This window comes from Engystomops pustulosus, chromosome 9 (genome assembly GCF_040894005.1).
Source record: "Engystomops pustulosus chromosome 9, aEngPut4.maternal, whole genome shotgun sequence".
In the NCBI taxonomy this organism is placed as follows: domain Eukaryota; kingdom Metazoa; phylum Chordata; class Amphibia; order Anura; family Leptodactylidae; genus Engystomops; species Engystomops pustulosus.
Genome location: NC_092419.1, coordinates 13951407 through 13972943, shown reverse-complemented (window position 1 = coordinate 13972943; position 21537 = coordinate 13951407). Strand labels below are relative to the sequence as shown.

The 21537-nt window shown below is 41.5% G+C and overlaps 3 protein-coding genes across 3 annotated transcripts; all 3 read right to left on the bottom strand.

Annotated features, from left to right (window-relative positions):
- Nucleotides 1–2091: 2091 nt before the first annotated feature.
- Nucleotides 2092–6351, bottom strand: LOC140077574 (olfactory receptor 5B12-like). The gene is made up of 4 exons (XM_072124845.1): nucleotides 6344–6351; nucleotides 6208–6298; nucleotides 5550–5654; nucleotides 2092–3072 (listed from the first exon to the last, which is right to left on the bottom strand). Exons 1-4 carry the CDS (start codon nucleotides 6349–6351, stop codon nucleotides 2092–2094), a joined length of 1185 nt encoding a protein of 394 aa, XP_071980946.1.
- Nucleotides 6352–10087: 3736 nt separating this feature from the next.
- LOC140077561 (olfactory receptor 6Q1-like) lies at nucleotides 10088–11020 on the bottom strand. The gene has a single exon (XM_072124825.1). The coding sequence runs from the start codon at nucleotides 11018–11020 to the stop codon at nucleotides 10088–10090; it is 933 nt and encodes a 310-aa protein (XP_071980926.1).
- A 7184-nt stretch (nucleotides 11021–18204) lies between these two features.
- On the bottom strand, nucleotides 18205–20822 carry LOC140077555 (olfactory receptor 6Q1-like). The gene is made up of 2 exons (XM_072124811.1): nucleotides 20720–20822; nucleotides 18205–19121 (listed from the first exon to the last, which is right to left on the bottom strand). The coding sequence occupies exons 1-2, from the start codon at nucleotides 20820–20822 to the stop codon at nucleotides 18205–18207; spliced, it is 1020 nt and encodes a 339-aa protein (XP_071980912.1).
- Nucleotides 20823–21537: the final 715 nt, after the last annotated feature.

The following is a 21537-nucleotide window of genomic DNA, read 5'->3' as shown; positions in this document are numbered from 1 at the left end:
CACACACTGACCACCCCCCCTCCCCTGCGGACACACTGACCACCCCCCCTCCCCTGCGGACACACTGGCCACCCCCCCTCCCCTGCGGACACACTGACACCCCCCCTTCCACCTGCGGACACACTGACCCCCCCAACCTCCCCCTGCGGACAAACTGACCCCCTCACCCCCCCCCTGCGGACACACTGAACCCCCCCTCCCCCTGCAGACACACTGAACCTCCCCCCCCTGCTGACACAATGACCCCCCCGCTGACACACTGACCCCCCTTCTCCCCCTGTATACACAGTGACCCCATCCCTCCCCCCGCGGACACACTGACCCCCCCCCTCTCCCCCTGTATACACACTGACCCCATCCCTCCCCCTTCCCCCTGCGGACACACTGAAACCCCCCCTCCGGGAAAGAAGTATTTTACCTGTCCTGGTTCCCCCGGCGGATCTGAAGCCGGCACACGTGACCCGATGACGTCATCATGTGTGCCGGCTTCAGAGCCGTCGCATACCCTGCGGAGCGCCGCATCGTGGGAACTGGGACAGGTGAGTTTTAGATTCTGCCTCTATGCTGCGCTCCCATAGAGACACTGGTACAATTGATCCGGGGGCCCGAGTGGGCCCCTCCAGTACCCCGGGGCCCCGGCACTTGCCCGGGTTGGCCGGGTGCTGGCGCCGGGCCTGCCTATCGTGTATGTAACCTGGGGACTGCCTGTACTCATCAATTTTTATACTGCACAAGGAGAACGAGTGGGTGGAAGCATTTTGTACTTGGTGACAGGAGCTCTAAAATTGTTTTATTAAAAACAAACTATACAACTTTTATCTTAAATGACTTTCTCTTGTAATTAATACTTTATTTGAATCATGTGATGAAAAATAAAATATACCTGAAGCATGTAATTTATTTAAAAAAAAAAAGAAACAGAGGAACAACTATAACAACTTGTCCTGTAAAAAAATTAGTCTTCACACAACTCAATCAATGCAAATGTTTGTGTAAATTTGGTATTGGGTTTGTATTAATGTAATCGCACATTATAACTGTAATAATGTCCATGTAGTGAACCCATAAAAACTAAAAACAGTGGTGGGTTTGCAGTTTTATTTAAACTTACCCTCTGAAGGAAATAAAAATAATTATAGAAATTAAATCAAATTGGTGCTGATAAAAAATATTGCCTAAAAGAACAAGCGCTAATACAGCTATGAAAAAAAGTTATGGTTGATTGTAAAAAAATGATGCAAAAGCAGATAACATTAAATTCCATTACATGCGCATAAGGCTCCAGAATTCATAAAGAGAAAAGGTTTTAATAAGACAAACAAATCAAGAGTACTATCAGGCCCCCCTTACTGATGCCTGAACAGTGGTTACAATGAAGGGATGACTGTGAGAAGAAATGAAAAATAAGTTTTTATATTAGTACATCAAATCAGTTCCATCCATAGCAAAAATAAATTGGTCTTTAATTATTTAAAATTCCAGTTGTCAGATCACAGTCCAAAAACGCTTCATAGACCTGTTTTTTCCCCTCACCCAGTACTGATAATACTAGTACCATATTTTGCGGACTATAAGGCGCACCATCAATAAATGCCTGCTAAAACATCTAGGTTCAAATATAAGGCGCACCGGATTATAAGGATGAATGACCAGCAGGTGGCAGACCTGTGCACAGTTCAAGGCAGCTGTTGTCTGTAAGTACGGTTCATATATAAGGCGCACCTTTGATTTCTGAGAAAATGAAAGGATTTTTTGTGCGCCTTATAGTCCAAAAAATATGGTATTTTGATCATTGTGATTGCTATTGCACTTTGCCTCACTATTCTGTACTTCGCCGCCATCTTGGCTTTTGACTTGGATATTCTGACTACGGCTGGTTCGCTTTCTGTCTTTCTGTCTCTATTTTATTGTCTCCTGTTCTGAGCATTTACTTAAATTAGGGACTGTTGTCCACTTTTCCCCTGCAGGTTGGCACACTAGAGGTAAGTAAGCAGGGGCAGGGGTTGTGAGTAGCTCAGGGCCTCTTTCTTTGCCTTGACACCAGTATTTTTTATTCCAATATTTCCAAAATTATTCATTTGTAGGATACCATTACATGCCGTTAATACTTTTCTTATTGAAGTAAGCAAATTGCTTGGGTTTGACACAAAGTAAATTCAACAACTTCTTCATCGCTGACTTCACCTCTTTGTTTTTAAGACTGTAAATGATGGGATTCAGTAAGGGCACAGCGGCTGTGTTAAAAAGAGAAAAAAGTTTGTGGGAACCTAAGGTATTTTCCGAAGTTGGTGATAGATACAAACAGTAGAGGGTCACGTAGAGAAGAACCACGATGGTGAGATGTGAGGAACATGTATAGAAAGCCTTACGTCTACCATGATTGGTCTTAATCTTCAGTATGGCAAGTATTATGAAGATATAAGGGATGACGGTCATAGATAAGGGTATCAGACCTGAAACAAATACCCCTTCTGTGACGATCCAGAGCTTTAGCGTTGACACATCGCTACATGAAATGGTCATGAGTGGTAAGACATCACAGAAGAAGTGGTTGATAACATTGGACGTGTAGCAAGTGAAATTGGATAATATGAAAGTATGGGGAATGACCTCGACAAATCCACAAACCCAACACATGGCGGCTAACGTAATGCAGACTGTATAACTCATGACCATGTGGTAATGCAAGGGGTCACAGACAGCCACGTACCGATCATAACTCATGGCGCCCAATATCAAAAGTTCTGTGCATTCCAAGGCCATAAAGAAGTAGGCGTGGGCCATACATTCTACAAAAGACACAATCTTATCTCCAGTAACAAAGCTTGTCAGACTTTTATGGAGAGTCAAAGTGGTAGATGATATGTCCAACACAGACAGGTTTCCCAGGAAGAAATACATTGGAGTGTGTAATTGACGCTCTCGACAAACCAAGAGAAGAATTGTCAGGTTACCCCCGAGGGTGATAAGATAAAGAAGTAGGACCAGAAAGAAAACTGGGACCTGTAGTTCTGGAAGATCAGAAATCCCTTTAATAATAAAATATTTAACCGTTTTATTTCCCAGCCCCCCCTAAGTAAGGGGTAGACAACTAGAAGATGTTTCCCCCCTACACCACAGCACAACAAAAGTTTTTGGTATTGCTAAAATTCCTTAAAGTCCTAAAGCCCCGATACAAATTAACATACATTAAAATAACAGAGAAATAACCAAAATGCCCCCCAAAAATCCAAATGTTATAAAAAAATACCTGAAATTTTATTTAAAATACCTGTAAAAAACAAGGCAAAGTAAAACGTAAGATAAGAGGATATCCTAAAGCTTTAGACAATGATATTAACAAAAATGAGAATAAAGCAAACATGACAAAAATAAATTATTTTATCGAAACGTGGACTTAAAATAACTGAAAAACAAAGTAAAATAAAATGTGAGGTCAGAGGATTTCCGGTGGTTTGATAAAAAAATATGTAAATAAAAAATTCTGTGAGAGTAAAATATCAAAAATTTTAAAGAAATACAAAATAAAATGTAAAGTTATAGATTTATACAGTTTATTCTGCTAAATAGTTTCTTATTTTTATAGTTGGAACATCAATTATTATAGATCGCTCATTATAAAATACGATGGTATCCTTTTCACTTGCTTTCTATCTGCTGTTAGTGTTTTAATAATAATTTAGCATTATCTTTATAAATCTCACCTTTGTAAAAATTTAAATACAAGTATTTAGGCTTAATACAAAGGAAATGTGAACACTGTCATGAAATACTGAAAGCAGGTCAGTCTGTTATACAAGTTTCTTATTGTGAACTCCAATTTCTTTCAAAAAGAGAAAATCCATAGTTTATGAAGTTGCAAAAATTCAAAAGCTAAAAAAACTCAATTGTAAATATACAAAAAAAAAATCTGAACTTTATACAAAAATATATGAACAAAAACAAATCAGAAAGAATCAAAGAGCTAAAATAATAAGTCTATCCATGGCAAACACCTAATCCTGGCCTGACGAGAGGAGGTGGTAGATAAACATTATGCATTGAAATATCCGAGCTTTTATAGGTGTGTAGAACTCCAGAGATAAGGTCCAGGAGGAATCTGTAGATATTGTCAGTGGAAAACTGGAAACTTTTAGTTACGATTATAAATGGAATTTCATAGATTTTGAAGATTGAAAATAGAAATAAAGAAACAAGTCCATAACATTTAAACTACCGTATTTTTCGGACTATAAGGCGCACAAAAAAATCCTTAGATTTTCTCAGAAATCAAAGGTGCGCCTTATAGTCCAGTGCGCTTTATATATGAACCGTACTTGCAGACAACAGCTGCCTTGTACTGTGCTCAGGTCTGCCACCTGCTGGTCATTCATCCTTATAGTCTTATAGTCCAGTGCGCCTTATATATGAACCTAGACGTTTTAGCAGGCATTTATTGATGATGTGCCTTATACTCCGGTGCACCTTATAGTCCGAAAAATACTGTATACCTACACAAAACATTCATGTCAATGGACCTATAGGGGCTAAAAGTTTACTTCCAAACTCTAAATATGACAGATGGAGATCAGGGTCCAATCTAAATGATCTATTTTCCATAACATCATAAATCTGTGATCAGAAATTGGCCTAATAAACCAGTACTAGTATATTGTCAGGTAACATAACACCTAGTTTTTGTTTCTTTAATGGCCTGTGTGATGGCATCATCCAGAAAATTCACTTTGGAGTAAGAGGTAAATTGGTTGTATAAAGACAAGGAGGACGAGAGTTTAACACTGAAGTCAACTCTGAACGCCTCCTTTCTGTCCATTTGTTACAATGTGCCATAAACACATTGGGGCACATTTACTTACCCGGTACTGTCGCGATCCCCGTTGTGCGTTGTCCGACGATCATGTGCGATTCACTAAGATCCGGCGCCCGATTTCCTGCTTGTGTCGCTTCCCCGCTCAGGTCCGCCGGAGTTCACCATCTTCTTCCTGGTGCATGTAAGTGCATTGTCTTGTGACTCAATTTAAATGTTAAATCCTGCGCTCAGTCCGAATCCGTCATATCGTCCGACTGCACGCCCCCCCCCCCCCGATTTGTGCCACATGAAAACCGGCGAGTGCGCCAAAATCCGATCACGTGCACCACAATACCCTTTTAAATGCGGCACAAATCGGTAATCGTCAGAATATCTGACGTTTGTGCAGTCCGCGGACCCTTAGTAAATGAGCCCCATGTAGTGAGTGAGGATACACCATCAGACCACTCTGCACTGGAAATTGACATCCAAGCCTATCCTCCCTGTTAACTAGCCCTTTTGACCAAGCAAGGGCCCTAGCATTATCCCTGCTGACGTCCCTGAGCCCCAGGGAGCATTTTAAGAGCCTCCCAGGATCGAGGCCTACCACGGGCCTAGACGGCGGGGACTAAATTTTGAAAGACAAAAGGTCCTCCTGGCAATTCAGCAGTGCCAAACCACCTGCACTGCAATAATTGATGAGTTTAAGGTGGACACTGCTCTGATTAATAATACTAATTAGGCAAGATGCCAAACGTACCCGGAAACGAGTTACTGATGTAGAACATTTTGTGGGGAAACTTGTAAGACCATCAAATCCCACTTGGCGGATACCATGCAGGAGGCGACTGCTCGACTGTAGAGGCTGCATCAACACATCAAAGAGCAAGAAAACCCTCTATGTCTGGGGAGGGGGAGGTCGAGGATAGCCACCAGCCTGCTGTTTTGCCCCTGGGAGGAGGGGGGCTGTGTCTTCCCAATTCAGAGCTTTTTTCGAGGAGATGGAAGGCCCAGAGGGGCATCCCCCTTGCTACGCCAACTTCTTTTGTGGTGGGCGAGAGTTCGCTCCCACTACTATGCTACCAGATTTGACAAGTACCCTCCCCTTTGGAATAACCCAGCACTTTCCAAACTTTTCCTACTGCCTAATGGGGCTAGATGGAGGGCCATGGGGGGGGGGGGGGGTTCTATATGGGGGATGTCTGTATAGATTGAGTCCTTCCCTCATATCAGCAGTTAAAGGATTGCTATGATTAGCCAAATCCCTTCCACCTGCCATATCTTCAACTCTGCCATGCTATAAACAGTTTCCGGGTGATCAGTTGGTAGAAAGCTCCTTTCCTGTTCCCCTCATGCGCCTGCCGACCCCGGGAAGGGCCCTTATACCCAGGTTGTACAGAGAGTTACTATCCACTAACATCGAACACCCCTCGCTGGTGAGGGTACGGTGGAAAAGGGACCTTGGAGTGGGATCTTGCCCTCTCTTTGCCTAGGCTGGTTTCCCCCAACCTGGGGGACAGAATGTCCAAGGTATAGATACTCCATAAAGCATACCTAACCATTAGTACAGTCAGTAAGTTTCATCCTGGGTTCCCGGACCTCTATCCTAAATGTTCTGAGACTCCAGGAACCTCCTTCCATCTATTATGGTCCTGGCCTGTGGTTAGAGGGTTCTGGAAAAAGGTTTGTAAATTTATGTTCGACACAATGGGAGTGGCTGTCCCTGACAACCCCAAGCGCCTTTGGTAGACCATGAATTGTTCCAATCCACTGCAAAAACGAGCTTTCATTATCCAAACTCTGTATTGTGCTAAGAAGACAGTTGCTAGGTTCTGGATGGCTGTACATCCCCCCTCTCTTCATGACTGGATCACGACAGTAAATAACACACACACACCCCCCCTGCTCAAAAAGTGGTTATTTATTCATAGAAAGAAGGATAGGAGGTTCCATGTCATCTGGGACAAATGGCTTGACTCTCCCTTTACTGTGGTTTTCCAAATTCCATCCTAGACACACTCTCTCTGATATATACGTATGATTCTTTCTCATCCCTATCTGGGCACACCATTAGTGGCGGACCTGGGGTGGGAATATGGTGCAGGTGCGTGGTTGGGTGCTTTGTGCTGTTTGTGTTTCAAATTTGTTTATTGTTATGAGGGCATGTGCCACACTTAATTTGAACCCATTGTTGTACGGCGTACTTTGCACATTTATGACTAAAAACATGTTGGATGATTCTACATGTTATTTTCTTTTCTTACTGTGGCGTCTATGGTAACAGACCTAGTATGCATGATATTTGTATAATTATACGCTGTTTCCCTTTTTCCCCCCTTTCTTCTCCCTTCTCTTATAAGTGGGGTCCTGCGAGACCACCATTTATCCGCTGTAATCATCGGGGGTCATTTACTAAGGGCCCGATTTGTGGTTTCCCGACGTGTTACCCGAATATTTCCGTTTTGCGCCGATTCTCCCTGAATTGCCCCGGGATTTTGGCGCACGCGATCGGATTGTGGCGCATCGGCGCCGGCATGCACGCGACGGAAATCGGGGGGCGTGGCTGAACGAAAACCCGATGGATTCGGAAATTCCGCCGCATTTGTTGCGGAGTTTACACTTACCTTCACTCAGCCCGAGGCGGTGAACTCCAGTGCGTTCCGATGCTTTTCAGCGCAGCAGCGCCACCTGGTGGACGGCGGAGGAACTACCTTAATAAATCCCGGCTGGACCCGAATCCAGCGCAGAGAACGCGCCGCTGGATCGCGAATGGACCGGGTAAGTAAATCTGCCCCATTGTGTGCATTGTATCTACAAATGCCCTTTAATAAAGTTTTATTGTTGATTTTTTAAAAAATGTATGAAAACATTATAAAACCAATATTTATTTGGTATTCCCGTGATCGGACTGACCCAAAGAATAAAGGACACATGTCTTTTGTGGCGCACAGTCAAAGCTGTAAAATCCTAGCCCACAAGAATATACCAGTTCCACTGCATTTAATATTTTTTTTCCTCTTACCAGTACACAGCAGGGAATATTAAATATGGTCACTATTAATTGCAATTAGTTATGCAGAAAACAAGCCCTCGCACAGCTCTTTACATGGAGAAATGGGTGTGGGGAGTAAAAAATGGAAACGCAAAAACAAAAAAGGGGCTAGTCATTAGGGGGTTAAAATAAAAATATGGGGAAGTACATATTTTTAAGGTTCTTTTCTCCCAAAAAGGTCATTTTAAAATTGTATGCTCAAAACATTCCTTCAAAATTCATTTCGTTCTATAACAATTATAAAGAATAAATTTTATTGGTTCCTATATTCTGAACACACACTTTATTTTAATTTTTCACAGAAGGAACAAACACTTTACATCCTTGTTTCTAAGAGTATAGATGGGAGGGTTTACCAGAGGAGTAATAACAGAACATAAATCTGATACAAGCTTCTTTGTAGGGATGGAAGAACCTGAATTGACCATTGTAGACACAAAGGTTTACGTATAATGAAGGTCATCCAGCACTGTGTTAAAAGTTTTCTACTTTATTCTTAAAAATGTTAAAATTCATTACCATACAAGAAAGCGCATTAGAGCTGACGCGTTTTGAGCCCTCAAATTAGACATAGCCAAGAGCCTTGACGACTAAGAGCCATGTGAGGGCTCGGAACGCGTCAGCTCTTATGCGCTTTTTTTGTATGCTAATGAATTTTAAAATTTGTGAAGAATACTTAATGAAGAACTTAAACTTAATGAAGAATAAAGTTGAAAACTTTTATCACGCTGCTGGTTGACCTTCATTATACGTAGTGTGGATACCCTGGAGTCCAGCCAGTACATCCTTGCACTGTGACGGAGTCTACCTCCCATGACGGCACAGTTGTAGGACTTGGAGGAGGGGGGTAAGTTGTAACGGCTTTTGGACTTATATAGTAAGGAGTCTACACACAGTATAGACAAGGGGATACATACAGGGGACAAGCGGGAAGTTCAGTTGTGTCATGAACCATGTTTGAATAGTTGGAAACAATAAGGACCCACAATACATATTTGTCTTGCATTGTGATAGTTCATCTTCGAGGATTACAGATGGCTACATTATGATTACAGGCTATGCTGCCCAGAAGATAGCACTCAGGTGTCGCCCCCCCCCCCCCACCCTCCAAAAAACAAAACAAAACTGAAAACACACATTGGGAAGAGTGGCATTGATTTTTAGCTAATAGATAAAGTTAGTAAATAAATGGAGTTTTGGCGTAATGCAGGGACTAGGTTTAGGACAAAAAGTTCATTGAACCCTAAACTTAAGGCCCTGCCTGCTTACCCAATCCACCCTAAAATGTGGCCAGTCACTGGGTGACTGTCCCTCCCTACACCAAGGTGCAAACACATAACAAGACAAAGAACACAAACAGAGAAGGATAGATGAGTGGGTCACAACACAGATCGCCACAAAGTACCAATCCACAAAAGCAGAAAAACTGAAGGAGCCAAGATACCAATATAAAAAATACAGCAAATAGAGTTTCCCTCACAAGGAATGGAGCGGGTCAAGATAAACTTTAACCAGCACCAAATTTAATGTATTCACAGTTTACTGCAAAATCATTGTATAGCGAATGGCCTAAAAAAAAAGAAATTTAAGAAATAATTAAAAAAAATTAAAATTACATTCCTTTACCTGGAAAACATTAACATACACAAGTTAAAGAATAAAAACATTAGGTCTCCCTGGGACCAATAATGCTACACAACATGACAAATGACGTCGATATCTTTTTAATACTGTGGTGTATGATGCTGTGTAAGGGGTCATTTTTTGTGGGACAAACTGATGTGTTTAGGGACTGGAAGACCATTTGATCACTTTTTTCCACACTTTTCTGTGTGATGAAATCTTTGTGTGTGCCGAAAAGTGGAAAACTGGATATTCAGAAGTTTTTTTTTCTTTTATGGGGTTCACCACATGGGAAATCATTGCCATTTATTGGCACTATAGTGGATCTGTATTAGACCCTGTCTCCAGTGATGTTATCTTCAGTACGGGTCCTGGCTGACAGAGCAACTAACAATTCCACTCATCACCCCTGAAGACATCACCGGGTGGGGAGCTTGGGTAGTGACGATCAAATCCAAGATGTCAGAACCAATGCTTCCAAGTGTTGTGGTCACAAAAAAGCAAATGACTGTGTTTTTTCATACTAATAATGTCACGGTTACGGCTGAGTTTCTTTCTTGGCTTCAAGATTGGGAAATATTAACAATAATATATCATTTTATAAATGGCCGGTTTTTGCTCTCCTAGTTAGCCATCTTTGGTTTCTTGAAAGTTCTTTGTAATGCTTGCCTAATATCCTTATTTCTAAGAGTATAGATGAGGGGGTTGACCATGGGAGTGAAAACAGAATACAAAACAGATACAACCTTATTTGTGGAAAAGGAAGAACCTGATTTGACTCGAATATAGGTAAAACTCATGCTTCCGTAGAAGATACAAACTACAGCCAAGTGGGATGTACATGTGGAGAACGCTTTGTAACGCCCTTTAGAGGAAGGCATCTTTATGACTGTCCATGTAATGCAGAAGTATGAGATGAAGATGACCAGCATTGAACTTAAGAGAACAAATGCAGATAAAATCAAGTCTGCAATTTCTTTTGGCTTTTTGTTTCCGCAGGCCAGTTTCAATACAGGTGAAGCATCACAGAAGTAATGGTCTACCAAATTGGGCCCACAGAAGTTCAGCTGTGTCGTGAAACATAATGGAAGAATTGGTGTGAAGAGCCCAGTTAGCCATGAAACAAGTAGGAGCCACAAAACATATTTGTCTTGCATTGTGATAGTATATCTTAGAGGATTACAGATGGCCACATAACGGTCATAGGCCATGGTAGCCAGAAGATAGCACTCAGTGGCCCCCAAAAAGGTGAAAATAAAAAGTTGAGTGAGACAACTGACGTAGGATATCTCCCGAATGCCTGTGATGATGTTGGCCAACGCGTTAGGGAGAGTGACACTGATGTACCAAATCTCTAAGAAGGAAAGGTTCCCCAAGAATATATACATTGGTTTCCATAGTTTGGGATCTCGAAAAACCAAGCCAAGTATCGCCAAGTTCTCCAAGACCGTGAAGACATAAATTAGAAGGAATAAAGAAAAGATGGCATTCTGGCAATGAGAACAGCTTGAAAATCCTGCAAGAAGGAACGTGCTCACTCTGGTCCTATTGGACATTATAGATAGATCTTCAACTTACAGATGTAGGCGATTTTGTCTCAATAATTTCTGCTGATTGCAAATTACTGTGTTTAGTAATAAATTATACTGTTTAATTTTAGATGTGGAGAATGGCTGAAGAATGAAGATAAAAATTATATTTTAAATTTTTTCACCGAATGCTGTATATTGATGCATGTGTTATGCCTCTCATCGGTCCTGGGGCAGCGATACATGACACAAGGATCTAAAGGACATCAATCCATCTGTCTACTCTGCCTGTCTACTCTACTAATCATAACTTAGTTTTCCAGTTTGCTCAGTTTTCAAATTCAATCTTTGTGCAAATAGGGTGAGGCCATTCCATTGTGACTCTGTTCTTCATATTGTATATGCTCATACCCCCAGTATGGACTCTTTACACAAAAAATGACAATCCGCAAAGGTGTGGAGAAAAAAAAAAGACTGTTCGCTACATCACAAACAGTCTTTGTTTAGTATTGACTAACTCAGATAGGTCAAGTGACATTGGCGGCTTCGAAGGGACATCGTCAGAAAACCAGAGAGCAACCTAGTGTGAAAAAACAATTTTTCGGTTAAGTCAACCGATTTGGACTTGGCCCTTCAAAAGGCAGGAAGTGGACAAATCTGTGGTTTAACGTTTCTGGTTCAAGGACCAATCTACTAGATAATTTGGTCACTAGTGATGAGTGTCCAGAAATTCGGGTTCAGGTTCAGCACATCCCTTCCACCGATAACATCCACGATCAGTGCTGGAACAAATCTCGGGTGCAATTGGAAAACTTCTTTGAGGATATTGGGGCAGATTTACTTACCCTGTCCAGTCGCGATTCAGCAGCGTGTTCTCCGTCGCTGATTCGGGTTCTGCCAGGATTCACTAAGGTCCGCCAGGTGTCGCTGCTGCGCTGAAGTCCGCCGGAGTTCACCTTCTCCGCCTCGGTGTATGTGAGTTCTATTCTTGCAACACAATTTTTTTAAAAATTCCGCGGTTTTTCTGACGGCCACTCCACCCCACTTCTGTCGTGTGAAAGCCGGTGCCGATGCGCCACAATCTGATCACATGCGCCGAAATCCCGGGACAATTCGGTGCAAATCGGAAAAATTCAGGAAACCCGACGAAAATGCCCGATTCGGACCCTTAGTAAAGAGCCCCATTATATATTAAATTGTGTTTATAGGATGACATTTTTCCTTCTTCGTCATAAGCAACACATGTGGAAAGTCCAGTATTATGTCATCAATAGTTATCCTTCCACATACAGTACATTCACTTACCTCGCAAGTAAGATTTTCCATGGTTATCAAAACCATATGAGAGGCATCAGTTTATAGAAATACTGCAATACCAATAGGAAACTTTCTAGTTTACTAAATATTAATTTCACACTGAGATCACTGACATATTTGTTTCATTGTAAACTCCAATCTCCATTTACTGTATCACATACTAAAACCTGATTATGATAACACAATAAATCTGTGTCCTATTGGGCTGCCCTATATCATGTATTTATAGGTGCCCAAAACACAGGAGAGATGTTCCAGGTGGATTATCCAAGATCCTGAAGAGGGACGTGTTGTAATTACTACTATACAAACCTAAGAAAATATAGTCACAAACAACAAGAACAAGGACACAATTGCACTCTGCACACCCAATAAACTTAAATCATTTAGATGATTTTAATTAGTTCATAGCCACACAACAAACATTAAAATGCATATATGAAATAAAAATAGATTCTGTCCATGGTCCATGATAAGATCATCTGCCAAACTGGGGTTACCCTTCACATATCTGATGGATCCAGGACGTACAAGTGCATCAAATATATCAATACAATGCAGGTCTATATATCACAAAACAAGGGCTACCAGTCCCCCTATGTCACGGGCACGGGTGCCCCTGCGACCCATATCCCAGGTCGCAGGTGCACCCATGTGCCTTACTGTGCCCCGGAGCCTGCCTGCACTAACACTCACCTCTCCTGGCTCCAGCGGCAGTCTCCTCGCTCCCCGTGGTCCGGCACGCACATTGTCTGCCAAGATAAATTCCTGCCCCTTCCTGTGTCCCCTGCCGGATCTTTGTGCTTCTATGTGTAAGAGAAAGCATTGTTCCATGCCCTTTGTGATTATCCTGATTTCCCGTTTTGACCTCGAGTCCGTTCCTGACTCCAATTCCGTGCTACCTGTCCTGACCTACCACTACATCCCCAACTGTGATCCTGTGCTGCTTGTCTTGACCTCCTGCCTGTCCCCGACCACGAGTTTACCTGACGTTTCTGTACTACATCTTGGCTGCCACCGCGGACAAAGTTGCACCTATGGAACGCTGCAACAGGTCCAAGCCGCTTTGCGGTGAGCTCTGGTGAAAACTGGGTGCCACTTAGACTCCAGTCCCAGGTGTTGGCTTATGTCATCGTCCGCGGTGGTCCGGAGGATCCACTACCTCCAAGCCTTACACCCTATCATGGAAAAATTGCATGAGAACAAAGTCACTAAATATATAAGGTCCAAGAGATGAGGTGAGACCCCTGAGGAAGCCCAACACATTGGTCTCTAAAATAAGACAACTAAAAAGAACAATCCTTCTTGCAAAAAATAAGCCCCTAAACAGATTTGTGTGGCCAAAAATAAAAAAAATGAAAAACAGTGATGCTAAAATTAACATTACTTTTTTTATTCAGTAAAAATTGGGGAAAAAAATTCTACATAAATGAGGTATTTCCCTATTCTTGGCGACCCATAGAATAAAAATAATATACTATTTTAATTTTCTCCATCAACAAAGAGTTAATAAAATCTCACCAATTAGCTATAGATGCCCCAAAATTACGTACCAGAAAAGTGCATCTCATGTGGCAAAAGAAATAAGCCCCTATAGGTCCACATTAAAAAAAAGAAAAAAATTATAGCCTGTACAATGTGACATAGCAAATCTGATCTGGATGGCGCCTCCTTCCCTTCTATGCCCGGCCGTGCGCCCATACAGCAGGTCACCACCACATATGGGGGATCAGTGTACTCGGGAGAAATTGGGTATCAAACTTTGTGGAGCCTTTATTCATTTAATCTATTGTAAATGTTTAATTTTCCACCCAAAATGAGTGTATTGTGAAAAAATATTACAATTTGTAGACCACACCTCGATTTTGTTTTAACCCCTATAAAACACCTAAAGGGTTAACAAACTTGTTAAAAGTGGTTTTCTATACTTTGAGGGGTGTAGTTTCCATAATGGGGTACTTTACAAGTCTCACTATTATTTAGGCCTCTCAGTGTCAATTAGAAGTTGAGCAGGTCCATCTAAATACGGGTTTTGGTGATTTTACAAAAAATGTGAAAAATGGCACCCAAATTCTGAGCCTCATAACATTCTAGTAAAATATGTGGAATCTTAAAAAACCATGACATAAAGCAGACATTTGGGAAATGTAAGTTATGAATTTATTTGGGTGCTATGACTATCTGCATCAAAAGTAGAAAATTTATAACGTTGAAAATAAAGAATTTTTCCACATTTTTTCCAAATTTAGTTTTTTTTTTCATAACTAAACACAAAACATTTCATCCAAATTTTTAAACTAATTTGAAGTACAATGTGTCACAAGAAAACAGTCTCAAAATCCCCTAGATATCTTCTAGCGTTCCAAAGCTATAACCACTTATAGTGACACAGGGCAGATTTGAAAAGTGGGGCCGCGTCCTAAAGGCCAAAATAGGCTGTGTCCCCTAGGGGTTAATATTATAAAGCTTCATGTATTCTTTTTAGAAATAATAAGGAGGTAAATATTTTAAATATTTATTTTCTCCCCCAACGGTAATTTTAAAATTGTATTCTCAAAACATCACAAATATTAAATGAAAATTTTTACATTTCAATTAGTAACATTTATAAAACATAAATTACATTGGTTCCTGTTAAAATTTTTCATAGGACGAACAAGAACCTTACAACTTGTTTCTCAGAGTATAGATGAGAGGGTGGACAAAGGGAGTAATAACAAAATATACAATATATACTCGAGTATAAGCCTAGTTTTTCAGCACACAAAAATGTGCTGAAAACCCAAACTCGGCTTATACTCAAGTAAAAATAATATAGGTTTTACCAGGTTTTTGTGTTAAAATTAGGGGCGTCGGCTTATACTTGGGTCGGCTTATACTCGAGTATATACAGTAAATCTAATACAAGCTTGTTTGTGGGAATAGAAGAACCTGAATTGACCAGGAGGTAGGTAAAACTCTTCCATAGTAGACACAAACTACAACCAAATGAGATGTACAAGGGAAGAATGTTTTGTAACACCCTTCATGACTGTCCATTTAAAGGACATCTGCCACCACAATCAATTATTGTAAACCAAGCACACTGACATACTGGTGTGTGCCCCCTCTGACAGGATCTGCTCTTCTTATGCCCATGTATTATGAAAAAAAGCTTTAAAATGATTCAAATGAGCCTGTGGGGCTCCAGGCTCCATTAACACCTACATACCCCAGAACCCCTTAGGCTCATTTGCATAATGTTATCATTTTGTAAAAACCCAGGGCATAAGAAGCTTAAAGAAAAGCAGGTCCTGACAGAGGGGACACACACCAGTATGTCAGTGTACTTGGTTTACAGTCCTTCATCCTGGTGGTAGATGAAGTAGTAGATGAAGATGACCAGCATTGAACTTAGTATACTGTAATAATTCTAAATTATTTTTGTTTATTGACCCGCACAAGTCAATTTCAAGGGAGAAGCATCACAGAAGTAATAATCTCCTAGACTGGGTCCACAGAATATATTACATTATCTTACAAAAAACTTACATGCCATACACCAAATGTATAAATAATTATAATTTTTATTAATTCATCAGATTTAAAATATCACAGTAAGGAGTCCATAAAACTCCTTAAAAAAAGGGGATACATACAGAGGACAAGTTCAGTAGTGTCTGGAAAATAATAGGGACCCACAATACATATGGCTACGTAATGATCATAGGCTATAGTGCCCAGAAGATAGCACTCAGGTGCCCCCAAAAAGGTGAAAATAAAAAGTTGGGTGAAACAACTGGCAAAGGATATCTCCCGAATTCCTGTCATGATGTTGGCCAACACATTAGGGAGAGTGACCAAACCTCTAAGAAGGATACATACCGAGGGCAAGGAGGAAGTTCAGTTGTGTCATGAACCAGATTATAATATTTGGAAACAATAAGAAACCACAATATATATTTGTTTTGCGTTGTGATAGTATACCTGAGAGGATTACAGATGGCTACATACCGATCCTAGGCTGGGGTGGCCAGAAGTTAAAACTTAGGTGCCCCAAAAAAATAAAAAAGTTGAGTGAGAAAGCTGACGTCGGATATCTATGCGGAATCTTCTGTCATGATGTTGGCCAACATATTGGGGAGAGGGGCACTGATGTAGCACACCTTTAAGAAGGAAATGTTCCCCACAAAAATGTACACTGGTTTCCATAATTTGGCCTCTTAAATAGCTAGAGCAAGAATTGTGAGATTAACTAAGATTGTGAAGATAAAAACTAGAAGTAATAAACCAAAGATTGAACACGACAGTGAACCCTAAACTCAATGCCCCCCAAAAGCTCTGCCTTCTTACTTCATCCACCCTAAACTGGGGTTAGTAACTGGGCGACAGTCCCTCCCTACGCCTAAGTGCAAAGAAGTAACAAGACAAACAGGTAAGGATAGATCACAACACAGATATCTACAAAGTACAAAAGTAAAAGATCAGGAGCCAAGATCACAATACCAGAAATACAGCAAACAGATTTTCTGTCACAAGGAATGGAACGGGTCAAGATAAACGTTAACCAGCAACAATTTTAACCCCTTAACGTTGAGGCCCTTTTTTCGTTTTTGCGTTTCTATTTTTTACTCCCCACCTTCAAAAATCAAAAACTTTTTTATTTTTCCATGTAAAGAGCTGTATGAGGGCTTGTTTTCTGCATAACAAATTTCACTTCATAGTTACGGTATTGGGAAACGGGAAAAAAATTCCAAATGCAGTGAAATTGGTGAAAAAATGCATTTTTGGTATTTTCTTGTGGTCTTGTATTTTATGGCTTTCACTGTGCACCCCAAATGATATGTCTACTCACTGGGGCATATTTATCAGGACCTCTTCGCAATGCCAGAGGCGCAGAGGCCCTAAAATAATCACAAATGTTAGCTTATTGTTAGTTTTTGCGATTATTTCCCCCGATCCGCCACCTTCATGCCAGTGGGGTGTGAAGGGGGGGCGCGGCCGGCCGAGCGGAGGGGGCGTGGCCGGCCGGGAGTGGGCCGGCACAGGGCGTTACTGTCCCCGCGCCTGCGCCCTCGCTGCTGCCGGCGACTTTTCTTACGTGAAAAGCCACCGGCAGCGTCTTTTTCTACACCAGGCCCTTCCTGGCGTAAGATAAATGCTGCCCTGCCGGCAGCCCCGATACATCAAGTGGCGGAAGCCTCTTGATGTATCGGGCTGCGAACTTGCAGCGGCGGGGCTATCATACGCTGGCGCACAAGCTTCATTTCCCCTTCTTCTGGCTCTAATAACCTTTTCATACTTCGGTGTACGGAGTTGTGGTATCATTTTTTGCGACTTTTGATGATGTGCATGGAGAAGGCTTAGCCCGTGAGACCTCTCCATACACCCGTAACCGGCATGATGTACAAATCGTTGTATTGCAATTGACTGAAAAGAAATGTAAAAATAAAATATTAAGAAAAAGTTTTAAAAACATAAAATGACCTTCCTTGTCCCTGAAGTCTTACTGGGACTGATAATGCAACACAAAATGACAAATGACGCCAATATCTTTTTAATACTTTAGAGTATGGAGCTGCCAAAATGATGTGTTCATTGATTTTGGGGACTGGAAGACCTTTTGTTTCACGTTTTTGTGTGTGTTGAAATTTTTGTGTGTGTAGAAAAGTGGGGATCTCCAATAAAGGTCTTAGCTGTCAGAGCAACTGAACATTGCCCATCCCCCTGACACCATGGGATGGGAAGCTTGGGAGGTGACAATCAAATCCTAGATGGTGGTACCCATGCTACCCCGTCACTTAAATGCCAAGGTCACAAAAAATCTAAGGGTTTTTCTTTAAAACTAAGAATTTAGCAGTTATGGCTGAGGTTCCTTGTTGCTTTTAAATTTGGGAAATACTAACAATAATATATTATTTTGTATGGTTTTTGGTCTTCCACTTAGCCGTCTTTGAGTTCTCAAAAGTTTTTTGTAATGCTTGCCTTACGTCCTTATTTCTAAGAGTATAGATGAGGGGGTTGACCATGGGAGTGATAACAGAATATAAAACAGATACTAGTTTGTTTGTGGAAACGGAAGAACCTGATTTGACTCCGATATAGGTAAAACTCATGCTTCCGTAGTAGACACAAACTACAGCCAAGTGGGATGTACATGTGGAGAACGCTTTGTAACGCCCTTTAGAGGAAGGCATCTTTATGACTGTCCATGTAATGCAGAAGTATGAGATGAAGATGACCAGCATTGAACTTATGAGAACAAACACAGATACAGTTAAGTCTACAATTTCTTTTGGCTTTATGTTTCCGCAAGCCAGTTTCAATACAGGGGAAGCATCACAGAAGTAATGGTCTACCAAATTGGGCCCACAGAAGTTCAGTTGTGCCATGAACCATATTGGAAGAATTGGTGTGAAGAGCCCAGTTAGCCATGAAACAATTAGAAGCCACAAAACATATTTGTCTTGCATTGTGATAGTATATCTTAGAGGATTACAGATGGCCACATAACGGTCATAGGCCATGGTAGCCAGAAGATAGCACTCAGTGGCCCCCAAAAAGGTGAAAATAAAAAGTTGAGTGAGACAACTGACGAAGGATATCTCCCGAATTCCTGTCATGATGTTGACCAACACATTGGGCAGAGTGGCACTGATGTACCAAATCTCTAAGAAGGAAAGGTTCCCCAGGAATATATACATTGGTTTCCATAGTTTGGGATCTCGAAAAACTAAGCCAAGTATCGCCAAGTTCTCCAAGACCGTGAAGACATAAACTAGAAGGAATAAAGAAAAGATGGCATTCTGGCAATGAGAACAGCTTGAAAATCCTGCAAGAAGGAACGTGCTCACTCTGGTCCTATTGGACATTGTAGATAGATCTTCAACTTACAGATGTAGGCGATTTTGTCTCAATAATTTCTGCTGATTGCAAATTACCTTATTAAGTAATTAATTATACTGTTTAATTTTAGATGCAGAGAATGGCTGAAGAATGAAAATAAATATACAATTAGCACATTTTCATTGTTGCTCCGAACACTGTATATAGATGCCTTGCACAGGTCCTTGGGTAGTGATACATGACACAAGGATCTAAACAACATCAATATTTGGGGCTACTCTTCCTCCATACATCATGTACTAATCATAACATAGTTCTTCAGTTTGCTCAGTGTAAAATTTTGATCTTTATGCAAATGAGCCTCCAAGTGCAAAGGGGTCAAGGTCATTCCTGTGGTTGCACTTTGGAGCTTATATACTAGGGGTCGCGCAACGCACTTTTGTGGCCTGTCCACGGTTTTCGGGATTTGCGCAGCTTTGACAGGTATGTAACAGGGGTTTGCGCTGGGATTGTGTCGTACGCGATCAAATTGTGGCGCAACTGTGCTGGCTTCCATGCGAAAACAAATCAGGGGACGAGCCGTCGGACGATCTGATGGATTCGTACTGAGCGCGGGATTTAACTTTCAAATTGTGTCGCAAGACAATGCACTTACATGCACCAGTAACCCCGAGGACCTGAGCGGGGAAGTGACACATGCAGGATATCGGGCGCATGATCTAAGTGAATCGCGGCACAGTGCATGATCGTTGGACAATGCACTTTTGTGAACTCTGCGGGACCGGGTAAGTAAATGTGCCCCTTTATGCCCCTTTATGTCTACTGGGGGTGCAGAGGCCAGCACCCCCAGTAGTGACCCTTTACATAATAAATGACAACCCCCCCAAAGAAATAAGGTAAATGAATAAAAGGAGCAACTGTAAGTCTGGCCACACCCCTCGTGCACTTAGATGCTCGTTTGCATTAAGATAAAAACTATATTTTCTGTAACATGTAAAAGCAATTGGATGGTAAGTTTGGAAATCTTGTCAAGTCTTAGTACAAAATACAAATTTTTACTTGGTTGATTTTGGAGCTCACGATTTTGATACTATGTCACCGATCAGCAAGCACAAATCTTAGTAGCACTTGTCATAATAATCCAATATGAATCCTGAGGGGATTGTTTAAGTGATTTTTACTTTTTAAGCCCAATACGAAGCTCTGGATGTCCCTCTAAGGAACCACGAGATTGCTACCTTACAAGCAGTCTTTGTTTCTAGACTAGACAGGTCAAGAAACATTGGTGGCTTTGAAGGAACTGGACAGCATTCAGTGAGCAACCTAAAGCAGTAATCCATGGAACAGTCAACGCAATCCATTTTAGCACACTTGCCTTTCAAAAAACAGGAAGGGGACACATCAGTGCTGTAGAATTTCTGGTGCAATGATTCACCTACTAGAGATTTGGTCACTGGTAATTAATGTTGAGCGGAAGTTCTGGTCCGAATTTGGCTCAACCCTCCACCCCCGCCAATTTAAATAGAACCCACAAAGCCACAGCCAGTATTTAAATCAATGTGGCCTGTGCAAACAGGCACTTACTTGCCAGTGATGAGTTTGCAATGCCATTCTGGGGAGGATTATCTCTTCCAGTCATGAAGTCGTGGGGACCAATGTCCTCCCCAAAATAGCGGCACCCATGCATCATTGGCTTTAAATGGGGTGTTGAATGGTGATAATGTAATTGGTATTCTCTCTTAGTCTTATTACTACTCTCTTAGTTTCTCATAACACCCACAATTTGCTTGTCAGGTTCTGTTATCCGGTGTTACCGGTGGAGGAACCCGTAACCAAACAGAATTTTCAAGCCCAGTTCATCGATTCTGCTCATCAATACTGGTGATAGCTGATTTGGTGGTCCTGGCTTTACAAGGTTTGGATCAATTTTGAAATGGATTTTTACTGCAATAAGTTATCTACGATTCTGCTTTCTTGTATTGAGTCCCCCATACACCCCTTTATTTTAAAATGTTTTGTGACTCGAAACCTATTGGGCTCAGAACTCCATTCTCAAGATGTCTGGAGTTCACAGCATGTAGACCAACATCATAAGGTTTCAAAGTTATTTTACTTGGGGGGGATTTACTAATTGTGGCGCAAGCACGACTGTCGGCATCGGACAGCACGAGCACTTGAGCATTTTAGTGCTCGCTCATCTCTACTCTTGATGTATCGGGCTGCGAACTTGCAGCGGCGGGGCTATCATACGTTGGCGCACAAGCTTCATTTCCTCTTATTCTGACTCTAATAACTTTTTCATACTTCGGTGTACGGAGTTGTGGTATCATTTTTTGCGACTCTTGATGATGTGCATGGAGAACTCTCAGCCCGTGAGACCTCTCCATACACCCGTAACGACA